Raw genomic sequence first — 14,087 nt, 5'->3', positions numbered from 1 at the left:
GTAAAGAAACATTGCCTAATTTAATTTCCTGTTATTAAAAGCATTTTTAATGCAATTTGTGAAATTGGTTGGGAAAGAAATCACTCTAGTTTTTTTGTTGTTGTTATTGTTATTGGGTTTTTTGTTTGTTTGCTTTTTTTTCTACCTCATTTTGTCAAAAGGAATCACTCTAGTCTTGCCCAGGAGTTTGCGTTTATGCTTACATGTGTGCACTGTCTTTCTCTTTATATCTAGTTATATATCACGCTGTACATATGACATACCCACATTATAAAGAAACAAAATCCCCTCAAATACTGGAGGGATAGCAATGGGAAGATAAAGTTTTTTTTCTTTTGTAATAAAGCAAAATGCTGCATTTTGTTTTCATAATGCTTTTATTTTTCTTGATGCTACTTGTGTATTTTTCAGTGTTGTTTATTTTATAACCAAAATCGTTAGCTAACTTCAGTTCAGCTTTGTACTGGTAGTGATTTTGTTTTTCACCTTATCAGCAAAGGAAGGAGTCTGAAACTCAGTGTCAAACTGAAAATAAATATGATTCTGTAAGTGGTGAAGCCAATGACAGTAGCTGGAATGACATAAAAAACTCTGGATATGTATCACGGTAAGAGTCTTATAAAATACAGCCATTTGAATCAAAGAAGAAATGACCTAAGATCTTGTTTAAGTTTTTTAATGTGTAGATACCTAGAAAAATAAAACGTAGACTTAACCCTCAATAAATAAATAAATTCAAGTAACTTAAATATATTAAAAGTGATATATACCCTAAGAAAGATAAAAATAGAGTGTTATAGGAGTTTAGAATTTCAGCTACCAAATTAAGTTCTTATTCAAGTAACTTAGTTATTTAGGGCCTACTATGTACTAGGATTAGCATTTATAGTACCAGATAATAATTACTATGTTTATAAGATGTGATATAAGTCTCCACATGTTTCTGAATCCTCATTTATTTTCATTGTTTTATCTGTAATAGGAAGTAGAAATATAGGGAAAAACACTAATAGAACAGATAGTTTTTAAAAGCAGAAGGGGGAGATGGATTAGCTAAAAGTAGGCAGTTTAAATAAAAGTAAAATAAAAGTAGAGAAGCTATTACAATCTCTCAAGTATAAAATGTAACCTTTGATGCATTGTGGTAACTATAAATGGTGTCATGGTCTATTTTTCGTATTACATGGATTATACCTACTTTTCTCTTTGTCTTGATAGCATACTTCTTATCACTTTAGTGATATGGGGACAAGGAAAAGACGTGGAACTATACTGCTTAATATCTAGGGTAATGATTTTATGGCAGAAAAGATTGAAAATAATAGATAAATATGTATATTAGGGCCCTCCAAGGAAACAGAAACGACAAGATGTGCATATATACCTTATACATAGGCATATATCTATATATATCTACTTCTATATAGATAGAGATGCACAAGCATATTCACAACAAATTAAGGAAATACTTGTGATAATTACAGTCCTCATTTTTGTCACCTGTCATGTGGTCACAGCTGGTATTTATAAGTACCTTCTTCCCCTGTCTATCCCATATTCCCTTTCCCATCAGAGAACACCTCAGCTGGTTGTAATTCTTTATTTGGTGACCCAAATCCACAGTCCTGAAGGGTCTTGGGAGTCTGGTAGTTCTGCCTGGATTGAATTGTTACAGTTTTCCATTGATTTTAATCACAAGGCATGATGATACAAAGAGATCCCTAAGGGATTTCGTGTGTTTCAGACCTACTCTTTCTTACACCTCCACTGTGAAGCAATACTCCAGTTTCCCCTTGGTAGTCAGGATCAGTCACCCAGCCAGCACAGTAGCTGTCTTCTTTGTTGATTCAAAGGCATGAGGAGTTCAAAGTTGCTGTTGTATCTCCTGGTGGAAGTGTTCCTCTCTCTTAGACAAAGACCTCTAGGCCAGCCAAACATAAGTTCACAGGAACAGGAAGCAAAAATGTTGCTAATAGATCACTAGGGGGTAATGGTGGGTGATGCCACTCCCATTTCCATTCCTTGATCCCTGGACCTGTACATACTGGCTATGGGAGAAACCATGCTACAATATATTAGACACTGATTCAGAGCATATACAGCTTTCTGGAGAACCTTCCCCTAGCCCTGCAAGGCACCTACCTGGCAGTGTAATGGAGTCTTCAAAAGGCCATTCTACCTTTCTATCAAACCAGCTGCTTCAGGATGATGGGGAGCAGGTAAAACCAGTCAATTTCATAAACAAAGCAAAATTTACTAGGTGATTAACAAATGCTAAAGGCTACTTTAATACCCTTGCTAATAAAAATACTAATATATCAGTGACTGTCAACACCAGCAGGCAGTGAGAGAAAGAATAAAGAATCCAACAACTCCCACGAGGTAGTCTACTACTGAAGTCATTCATTGTTCATTAAACATTTATTCTGAACAGCTGTGTGCAGGACAATAATTCAGGCTTTGGGAGAATTAAAAGACCACTCCTATCCTGGAGAAACTTAAAGTCTATGGGAAAGATACTACTGGGTAAAACAAACATATAAGAAGAAAGTCATGAACCAAATCACTAAATCTGTGATGATCTAGGAGGGCGTCATAAGTGAAGTCATATTTGAACTGAATTTTAAATTGTGAGAGTTCGGCAAGTAGAGATGAGGTTTGGGGAGTAGAATAAATGCGGTATCATGAATAAAGATGTATTTGTCAGGCTGTTGTCAAGAAAATTAGAATAATATACTCAAAACTGAATTAGACTTAAGTCAGTTTTTCTTTAACTTTATTCAATATGAAGAATGCAGCTCTTGAGTCTTTTTTTTTTTGTATGGGAGTTCTATAGAATACCTAATGTTTTTTGGTGGCAACGATGTTCTAAGCACTGTTAAGAATATAATCTCTGCATTCAGTCATGAATTCAAATCCCACCTCTGTCATTTATCAGCTGACAACTTAGGCAAGATGATACTTACATTTCTAGGGTCTGTAATAACATAAGGGTGTTACTCTTTTTAGAAGATAATCCATTTTTATATAGGTGTTTTCCTTAATATAGGAAGATAATTCAGTTGGCCCTCCAGGAGTAGGATATGAACTTTGTGGGCTTTTGCATTTGGGGAGATTGATTTGTACTGAGGTACCTTGACTGGCTATTTTTAGGAATACAGATTATTACTCTTCATTTTCTATGAAAGGAATTGGCCCATGGAACGTTGAAATCTATTGCTTCTCCTTAATTCCATGCTTTAACCAGCTGAGGCAACTACTAAATTAATAAGTATGTAAGTCATAAAGTAATTAACTTACCCTTATAAGGGATATCAGACATAATCTAATTTATTCATTTATTAATTCATGCATTTATTCAACAGACATTTGTTAGACTTTCGGTTCGTCAGGTAGTGCCCACCCTTTGGAAATACAAAGAGAAACAAGAATGGTTTTCTGCATTCATGGCCCCCACAATACAGTGGCGGTGGGAGAAGGAGGCTGCTTACAAATAATTGCAAAAAATTCAGGTTAAGTTTAAATACTTCAAAGTATTGTGTGAAGAGTGTTATGGGAATGTTGAGACAGGAGTCTAAGAAAGCCTTACAGAGGTGGTGAGACGAGCAGAATGAAAGAAAAATAGGGTTCATTAAGCGCACAGAGGAAGGCCATCCCAGTGGAGCAGACAGCAGAAGCAAAACCTTGAATTGTGAGAGAGCATGGTGCAAATTGACTGGATTGTACAGTGCAGGTCAGTGAAGTCAGCACTAAAGGGAGAAAAAGCCTGCTTAGTGGAGGCCCCTGTGAGTGACAGATGGTGAGTTGGCTTCTGTCTGACTTGGTATCTCCAGTGGTAAGTACACTGACTCATGAGGCAACCCAACCCATGTCAGCTTTGGTTCCTAGGAAGGTTTATGGCTAAAATAGTACCTGGGTAAAATAGGATTGATTAAATTTTTCCCATAAAATTTACAGGTAATTAGCTAAGATAAAACCACATTTTCTGTAATTGAGTACAAAATGTCACAGAATGTAAAAGATACGAGAATTAGGAATATGATATTTTGGTAGATGATAGGAAGTATTGGACAGCACACATCAGTGGTGCAATAGCTGTAAGAAAAAGTGATTCCCAATTAAACACATCTTTTTTATTTTTAATTTTTTTCTAGGAAACGTAAGAATGTGTTTGCTTCATTTATACAAACAGAAGAACTAAAAATGCATTAATCAAATTATACTATTTATTAAGATGAGTTCTATGAGTTTATACATTTTTATGTGTCATAAGATTGAACTGATTTTCACCTTACCACAAAATTTAGAACTATTGTAAACCTTTATAAATTTTACCTCTTTTTAAAGATATCTAACTGATTTTGAGCCAATTCAGTGCCTGGGACGTGGTGGCTTTGGAGTTGTTTTTGAAGCTAAAAACAAAGTAGATGACTGCAATTATGCTATCAAGAGGATCCGTCTGCCCAATAGGTAATGGGTGGTACCTTTAGTAAATTGAAATCAGCACAGTGTGATCTAATCTCATGGGTAAAATATCCTTCTTACTGTACTCTGTAAACACCATAGAAAACACAGTTTCAGACCTTTCAAATCTTAGGTTCTAAGTGCTGCCAATTAACCAGCTGTCTAAAAGTTGTTATCTATATAGGTTGCTTTCTATCTACTTTTAAAATATGCCCTTGTTTTTTATTATTAACTCAGGACTTTCGTTTAGTGGCTTATAATAACTAGACTTCAATAAATTGCAGCATTTTAAAATATTCTATATTTTTGTGTAAATAAGGAAAAGTACTAGAACAAAAACATTTGAATTATATTGTCTCTATCCGGTAATAACTATTATTAGCACTTTAGAGTATATCCTTTTGATTTTGTTTTCTGGTCATAAATTTACCTAACTGATAGCCAGTTGCCAGTACTGTACAGTTTTGTCTGTTGCTTTCTTCTTCATATCCTCTATGTTTTTCATGTTATTAAGAGTATTTTGGCTGGGCACGGTGGCTCATGCCTGTAATCCCAGCACTTTGGGAGGCCAAGGCGGGCGGATCACAAGGTCAGGAGATCCAGACCATCCTGGCAAACGCAGTGAAACCCCGTCTCTACTAAAAATACAAAAAAATTAGCCAGGCGTGGTGGCGGGCACCGGTAGTCCCAGCTACTCGGGAGGCTGAGGCAGGAGAATGGCGTGAATCTGGGAGGTGGAGCTTGCAGTGAGCTGAGATCGCGCCACTGCACTCCAGCCTGGGTGACAGAGCGAGACTCCATCTCAAAAAAAAAACAAAAAAATTTTTTATTAGAATCCTAAAGTATATTAAAAGTATTTTATGGCGCCGGGCGCGGTGGCTCAAGCCTGTAATCCCAGCACTTTGGGAGGCCGAGGCGGGTGGATCACGAGGTCAGGAGATCGAGACTATCCTGGCTAACATGGTGAAACCCCGTCTCTACTAAAAATACAAAAAACTAGCCGGGCGTGGTGGCGGGCGCCTGTAGTCTCAGCTACTTGGGAGGCTGAGGCGGGAGAATGGCGTGAACCCGGGAGGCGGAGCTTGCAGTGAGCCAAGATCACGCCACTGCACTCCAGCCTGGGAGCACAGCGAGACTCCGTCTCAAAAAAAAAAAAAAAAAAAAAAAGTATTTTATGGCTTGGTAATAGTCCATTTAATACACGTGCTATATTTTGTTTAACCATTTCTTATTGTTAAACAATGTGGTTTCTAATTTGTAACAATTAGAAATAACTTTACCATTAAAAAAAAAACTTTGCAATATTCATCTTTTTATGTACATTTTGACAATTTCTGTTTCCTTAGGATAGATTCCTAGAAGTGTGATTTCTGGCTCAGAACAGTGTGATGCTTAAGATGATAGGCTTCCAGCAATACGTTTTATTCTAACTATGTAGAAGGCTCTTGTTGCTTTTTTTTTTTCTTCTCTTTTTTTTTTTTTTTTTTTTTTTTGAGACAGGGTCTCACTCTGTCACCCAGGCTGGAGTGCAGATTGCACAGTCTCGGCTCTCTGCAACCTCTGCCTCCCTGGTTCAAGTGATTCTCATGCTTCAGCCTCCCGAGTAGCTGGGATTACAGACATGCACCACCATACCCAGCTAATTTTGTATTTTTGGTAGAGATGGTGTTTCACTATGTTGGCCAGGCTGGTCTCAAACTCCTGACCTCAGGTGATCCACCTGCCTTGGCCTCCCAAACTGCTGGGATTACAAGCATGCACCACCATGCCCAGCTAATTTTTGTATTTTTAGTAGAGACAGTATTTCACCATGTTGGCCAGGCTGGTCTCGAACTCCTGACCTCAAATGATCCACTTGCCTTGCCCTCCCAAAGTGCTGGGATTGCAGGTGTGAGCCACTGTGCCTGGCCTCTTGTTGATTCTAGATTAAATGCACGCTAATTGTTGTGCTGTCGTCATATCTGGTAGTCGCAGTTTTTTCAAATTCCTGTCTGGTAAGGACAGGAATTGGGTGGTTTGGGTACTAGGGAACTAATTTTTTCCTTTTGGTAAATAACTTTTGAGTAGTTTAAATATTCATATGTGCCAGGCACTACATAAGCTATAAAAACTAAGGTTTCTGCCCTTAAGAAGCCTGTACCTTTTTGGTGCTTTTGTATGTACACTCAAGTAAATACAATGCAAGAAAGATTTTGACCTTTGCCTTATCTTAGTAAATATTAATAGCTTCTCATGAAGAAGAGCAGATGTGGCCAAAAGGCAGTCAAGCTTCATAAAAATGGTGACATTTGCTCTGGGTGTCAAGAGTAGCCTTTTCCTCAGTAGAAGACAGGTGGGGAGGGATGGCCAAGTGCATGAAATGGCCCGAGCAAAGGCTTTCACAAGCACTTGGAGGTGGTATGGAGAATGGTAAGAGTTCTGGAATAGATGGAACAAAGGGTGAGAATAGGGGAGGATGGAAGAGAGGAAGAAAAGGATAGGTTGGCCAGGCACAGTGGCTCATGCTTGTAATCCCAGCACTTTAGGAGTCCTAGGCGAGTGGATCACTTGAGGCCAGGAGTTCGAGACCAGCCTGACCAACATGACAAAATCTCATCTTTACTAAAAGGCAGGTGGAGGTTACAGTGAGCAGGTGGAGGTACAGAGATCGTATCACTGTTCTCCAGCCTGGGTGACAGAGTGAGACTCTGTCTCAGGCAAAGAGAAAAAAAAAAAAAAAGAGATAGCTTATAGCACCTTAAATGCCAAGCAAAGAAGTTGGGATTTTAAAACTTTATTTTTATGTGCAGTAGATGCACTTGTAGCATTTATTTCCAGAAAAAAAAAAAAACTGAAATACTTGTATTTTTTAAAATACAGGACTTGTGTGGCCTTTTAGAAGTATACCCCCTAGGCTGGCCAGGCACAGTGGCTCACGCCTGTAATCCCAGCACTTGGGGAGGCCGAGGCAGATGGATCACCTGAGGTTAAGAGTTTGAGACCACCTGACCAACATGGTGAAACCCCGTCTCTACTAAAAACACAACATTGGCTGGGTGTGGTGGTGCGCATCTGTAACCCAGCTACTCGGGAGGCTGAGGCATGAGAATCACTTGAACCAGGGAGGTGGAGGTACAGAGAGCCAAGATTGTGCCACTGCACTCCAGCCTGGGTGACAGAGCAAGACCCTGTCTCAAAAAAAAAAAAAAAAAAAGAAGTATAACCTCGGCTAACTCATCTGTTTCTAATTTTAGTTTTCAAGAAAAGATCCTATTTTATTATTTTTCTGTTTTCACTATTAGATATGAATATTTCTTCAGATATGAACAGCCTTCAGTGTTGTCTTACTCTCTTTTTCAGGCTAATGTTATTTCTTTAATTTTCGTTTTTTATTGATATATAATACATCTACATATTTTAGGGGTATAAGTCGTATAATTTGTAAAGATCAAATCAGTGCAACTGGAATATCCGTCACCTTAAATATTTTCTCTTTCAGGGAATTGGCTCGGGAAAAGGTAATGCGAGAAGTTAAAGCCTTAGCCAAGCTTGAACACCCAGGCATTGTTAGATATTTCAATGCCTGGCTCGAAGCACCACCAGAGAAGTGGCAAGAAAAGATGGATGAAATTTGGCTGAAAGATGCAAGGTAACTAACTTTGTTACACATACACTTAAGCTAGTTTTTAGTTTGTGTGATTACAATATCAATTTTATAACTTTAGGGTTTTTTTTTTTTTTTTAAAAGAAAAGGAACAGCAGAGTTCTGTTTCATGTTTTGAAAAGTTCTCTAACCACTTGTGAAATTTTGATTTAGATTTTGAGAACATGCAGGGGTGACTCATGCCTATAATCCTAGCACTTTGGGAGGCCGAGGTGGGAAGATTCCTTGAGCCCAGGAGTTCAAGACCAACCGGAGCAACATAGTGAGACCCTGTCTCTTAGAAAAAATAAGAGAGAACTTACATTCTAAAAAATTATTAGTTAATAGGGCTCTGTACATTGTGACTGATTGAGGGATTTATGGTGTCTTTTCTCAATATAAGGTATCTGCTTCTGTCTCCAATTTTAAAAATGTTTATTTAATTCTTAGCACTTAACAATTTACAACTTCTTTTTAAGTAGTTTTGAACTATTTGCAGTTAAAAATACATAAACTTAGCCTGAATATATTGCCCATATTAACTATGATATGCTATAGGAAGGAAGGCCCTTTAAAAACTATTAAAGGAGAAGAAAAAGGAAGCATGTGTAGATAGACTGCCACCAAACAACTGGAGTGAAACTCCTACCTACAGGTGTCTAAGCAACATTAGACCCACATGAGGTACCTTGTTAAAGTGGTGCTTATTATAGACTCAACCAATAAGTAAGCCGTGGAAGGTCCAAGTGAAGTGGCCGCGTATCTCAAGGTCTTGTGAGGCGCTGCCCTACTTTGGATTAGGGCTTCAGAATCACAGCCACCAAGGAATCCTTTCTTCACTTTGCATAAAAGGCTTAGGCTGCTCTGGCAGCCCCAGACAGTCCCAGGTACTGTTTCATGTATAAAAATAAGCTTTAAAATTAAGTTTTTTAGAAGGAATGAATGGAATGTGATGTTCTCTATCTCACATTACATGTTTTTATTTAGTTTGTATGTTGTTTTGTTGTTTGCCATTTGGTAAGTGGCCTTATTATAGTTGAAGCTTTTTAAACAGAGGGTGCAGTTCAGGTACTTTAATCAATATATATTCACTCTTACCCCTTTGTATTTCTCCCACTTTTAGCACAGACTGGCCACTCAGCTCTCCTAGCCCAATGGATGCACCATCAGTTAAAATACGCAGAATGGATCCTTTCTCTACAAAAGAACATGTTGAAATCATAGCTCCTTCACCAGAAAGAAGCAGGTCTTTTTCAGTAGGGATTTCCTGTGACCAGACAAGTTCATCTGAGAGCCAGTTCTCACCACTGGAATTCTCAGGAATGGACCATGAGGACATCAGTGAGTCAGTGGATGCAGCATACAACCTCCAGGACAGCTGCCTTACAGACTGTGATGTGGAAGATGGTACTATGGATGGCAATGATGAGGGGCACTCCTTTGAACTTTGTCCTTCTGAAGCTTCTCCTTATGTAAGGTCAAGGGAGAGAACCTCCTCTTCGATAGTATTTGAAGATTCTGGCTGTGATAATGCTTCCAGTAAAGAAGAGCCCAAAACTAATCGATTGCATATTGGCAACCATTGTGCAAATAAACTAACTGCTTTCAAGCCCACCAGTAGCAAATCTTCTTCTGAAGCTACATTATCTATTTCTCCTCCAAGACCAACCACTTTAAGTTTAGATCTCACTAAAAACACCACAGAAAAACTCCAGCCCAGTTCCCCAAAGGTGTATCTTTACATTCAAATGCAGCTGTGCAGAAAAGAAAACCTCAAAGACTGGATGAATGGACGATGTACCATAGAGGAGAGAGAGAGGAGCATGTGTCTGCACATCTTCCTGCAGATCGCAGAGGCAGTGGAGTTTCTTCACAGTAAAGGACTGATGCACAGGGACCTCAAGGTCTGTATTTGTGGCGCATCACCCTTGGGTTTCAATCTGACGTTTTGTGATTCAGAGAAGTACTTGCAGTACTCTGACGCATCCTTAAGAGTTGGGGAGAGTAAAAGCATCTGAGAACAGAGGTCTGAGAAAGTAGCCTTGGAGGGGCCTGCTGCAAGAATAAGAAGTCTTATGTCTGAAACCTTTAGGCAAACCATGCATTCATTCTCTTCGTTAATGTGTTTGTGTTCATTTTACTGTAAAAGGTATTCTCAGTAGTCCAGGTGAGGGAAAAAAAGAAAAAGGAATCTTTAGGTAAAATCCACCATGAGCAGATATAGCCTGTTTTTTTGTTTTTGTTTTTGTTTTTTTGTTTTTTTTCCTCTATGATTTTGAGTAACCCTGACACGAATACCTGCAGGGCTCTGAAGCAGCATGGTGAAAGGTATCCAAATGGAAGGAGAGACATGGGTTCCTTCATTAGCCAGCTTGAATTGGGGCAGATCTCCACACTTTTCCTTCTATTTCTGAACTCTTTAGACTTTGAGGGAAGGGGTAAGAAGCTGAATGGGGAAAGGTAGCAAATAGTTAACCAGATGACTGTTTATAGCTCTAAAACCTTGGATTCTATTTTCAATATATTCAATAGTGAATGTTGTAGTAATATAATGTGCAAAATTACTTAAAGATTCTTACTAAAACATGACATTTCCTTAGTAGTGTTTCTAAAAATAAGTATATGGAACTTTTATTTAACTAATTTCCCACATTCCATGTACTCTTAGCCATCACCAGTAGATGTGGAGTGAATGTATAAATACTTTTCTGATGAAAGTAGCTTAAAGTCTTGATAGATGTGATTCCATTTTAAGTCTTTCCAGTTTTATGTAACCACAGACTTGTTTCAGGCACAAAAGTAGCTATTTGGACACAAGTTATTTTCTTCTAAAATCAGCGGTAGGGTTTCAAATTCTTTGGTATATTTTAAGAGTTTTAGGGTAACAAGTGTAGGAATTAGAAATAATCCTTATTTTTCAATATAATTGTTATTTAGTCATACATAATCATTATGCTTCAGTGATTTTGATGTGGGCCCAAACTGATTACCAAGAATTGTTCTGCACTGAATGAAAAGTTCAGAGATGAATTATTTGGTTGGATTGGAGAAGACAGTTTACAAGAGACCACACACCGCTAATTTGAGAGAATACTAGCATTTAGGTTTCAATATAGTAAATGGTTATCACTAGGTGGAAAACAACTAGATGAAATACACATTCTTCCTGTACTTAACACTTGCTGTACGCACAAATGCCAACTTGAAAGACAATGAATCATGTTTTCACTAATAATGAATATTCTTCTGCTAATGTTATAATGTAAATGAGATATTGGTAAATATCCATTTAATGCTACAATGTTGTCTAAAGATTTTTCTGTAATTGTCTATGCACCAGAAAAACTGCAAGAAGAAAGTTAATATTCCTGTTAGTTTTTCTAGAAGTCAGAAAGGTTTTTTCCTTTCTAAATAGAAGGCAATTCCTTCTAAAGATTTCTAGTGTGGTCCCCAACCAAAAAAAAAACGCCAAGATTTTTATTCCTGGGTGAAAAAGCTGTACATTTTGCTACTTTCTGACCTAAATCTTTGGCTCAATGTTAAACCTCCTAGGCCCTCTCCCCCTGTTATATTTTGGTCACATTTTTGTCTTCAGGACTTTGACTCCTGCCTCTTTAGACTGACTTCTGGTCTTCTCTTTTCTCCACTCTGAGCTTTTCTCAGTTTCTCTTGATATACAGTATTCTGACAGAAACCTGGCCTTTCTTCATTATTCTCATCATACCACACCTTCTGGGCCTCACTTTTTATGTCTGTAAAATGGGGGTAGTTCTCATCTAATGGGGTTGTAGTACACGAGTTAGTAGTAAACTGCTTTGAACTGGTTATTTATTTGAACTGGTTATTTATTCTCTGGTTTCTATGGGGCATGAACCATGTCTGTTTTTTCACCTGTTATAGTCTCAGTACAATGCCTGAATGTTCTAGATGGTCATACCATTTATTTTGAATTTTATTTTTTTTGCACTTAAAAGCGTTTATACTGACTTAACCAGAAAAGAAAATCTGTTGGCCCATGTGGCTAAACTGTTGAGAATTCAGGTAAAGCTTTAGCTGAGATCAAGAGAGTTAGCCAGAACCTGGTTTCTCTCCTCCCCATTTCTTATTTCTATTTAAGTCGTTTGGAGGTGGTGGGGTAGAGGGTGGAGAGAAAAGTATTGCTTTTTCCCACTATTTATCAGAAGTTTTATTCTACTTAAACCAAGGACACCTACCCATCCCCCAACAAGCCCACTCCCTGGCCAGGCAATGGGATTATGTGGATTGGCTTAAGCAACTTGTAGAACATGAATGCCTTCCACACTAACCATGGGGTTTTGCTGCACAGTCAGCAAGAAGGAAGTTCCCAAAGTAAAGTCAAGATACTTCTGGTGGAAGCACAGGGAGATAGACACTGGAGAGCCAAAAAGCTTATCTATTATAGGGTTCAGTAAATAACAACTGCCATCAGATGATGGGAGTTGAGAAGAAAGATGACATTTAATGCAGGATAGTCTATTATTGCCTCTGGTACAAAGTTATTTATTGGAGAGCTGCAGATTATTACCATAGATCTTATACACAATAACTTGATGCTTCCAAGTCAAAATCGTTTAATGGTATTTTAGAGTTTGGGAATGCAATGCTATTTTCTGTCATTATTTGAAACATGATGAAATTCAATTTCATGAGCTACATGGCTTCCTTTTTCCTCATTTCAGTGGCTATGAATGGTGGTCATATTACCCGCAGAGTAGAGTAGACTCTGAGGGAAAGATGATGTATTTCATGTAGGGCACTTTGGGTTTGAGGAGCCCATGAGATCTCTGGTTAGATGTATTCAATAAACAGTGTCATATGAGTTTAGAACTCAGGGCAGATATATGGGAGTAGATGTAGTCTTGAGAACACAGAGGTTTTACAAGAGGCAGCACACAGTAGTAGTGAAGAGCTCTTATCCCTTCTGATAATCTATATCCCCCTCTCAGACGCAAACCAAAAGATCAGTCTGTTTCATTCATTCACCAAATAGTAATTAGCTACCATAGAGCAAGAACTGGACTGAAATCTGGGCATGTGGCAGTGGATCACAAGGTCCTTTCCTCATAGACCCAAACTGCTCAGGTTTGAATCCGTGCTCCACTACTTGCTAGCTGGGTAACCTTGGGCAATTTGTTTAACTTCTGGGCCTCACTTTTTATGTCTGTAAAATGGGGGTAGTTCTCATCTAATGGGGTTTTAGTACACGAGTTAGTTAGTAGTAAACTGCTTTGAACTGTGCCTAGCACATTGCAAGTTGTATTTACAAACTCGTTATTATTAGTTATAATTATTAAGGCTTTAAGTCATAAGTGTAGAGATGCTTGCCTGGGAAGAATATATAGAATAATAAGATTGAGGATTAAGTACCATGATCCCTAGGGAATGTGCATCTCAAAGGGTTTAAGTAGATGTTCAATAAATACTAGCACTCTTTGCTACCCTTCCCTTTTCTTTACTAGCAGTACTTGTCTGGCACAGAAAAATTGTCACTATTTTCATATTAGCCCATTTTAAAAAGAAATATACTTGAAAATATCTAGTTTATTGTATTTTTTCTTTGTAGTCATTTAAATAATTCTCTTTACTTTTTCTCCTTCATGCACACCCACTGTACTTTTGTCTGTTGTATTCTTTCCAGCCATCCAACATATTCTTTACAATGGATGATGTGGTCAAGGTTGGAGACTTTGGGTTAGTGACTGCAATGGACCAGGATGAGGAAGAGCAGACGGTTCTGACCCCAATGCCAGCTTATGCCAGACACACAGGACAAGTAGGGACCAAACTGTATATGAGCCCAGAGCAGGTGAGTTTTTCAGACTTTTACTTATTAGCACAGCAGCAGATGTACCTGATCAATCTCTTCCCATGTTTTCATTAAAATGCCCAGTAATCTAAAACCCAGTAAGTCTGAAAATTATGAAAACTGGCAGTAGTGTTCCAGTAGTAGAATAGTGACACAGCTAAGATGTAGTTTCTA

The 14,087-nt window shown here is 38.1% G+C and overlaps 1 protein-coding gene across 3 annotated transcripts in view; it reads left to right on the top strand.

The window, feature by feature from the left end:
- The window catches only part of EIF2AK3 (eukaryotic translation initiation factor 2 alpha kinase 3), a 76,289-nt gene that overhangs the window by 47,306 nt on the left and 14,896 nt on the right, over nt 1–14,087 (top strand). For all 3 annotated transcript variants that reach the window (XM_003908949.4, XM_021925043.2, XM_031655339.1), the window contains 5 exons: nt 495–607; nt 4,348–4,470; nt 7,943–8,092; nt 9,210–9,990; nt 13,746–13,913. In XM_003908949.4, the coding sequence (XP_003908998.2) occupies nt 495–607; nt 4,348–4,470; nt 7,943–8,092; nt 9,210–9,990; nt 13,746–13,913 (1,335 nt within the window). The remainder of the gene's footprint in view (nt 1–494; nt 608–4,347; nt 4,471–7,942; nt 8,093–9,209; nt 9,991–13,745; nt 13,914–14,087) is intronic.

Source organism: Papio anubis, chromosome 14 (assembly GCF_008728515.1).
Source record: "Papio anubis isolate 15944 chromosome 14, Panubis1.0, whole genome shotgun sequence".
NCBI lineage: Eukaryota > Metazoa > Chordata > Mammalia > Primates > Cercopithecidae > Papio > Papio anubis.
This window is presented reverse-complemented; position numbering and strand designations above follow the sequence as displayed.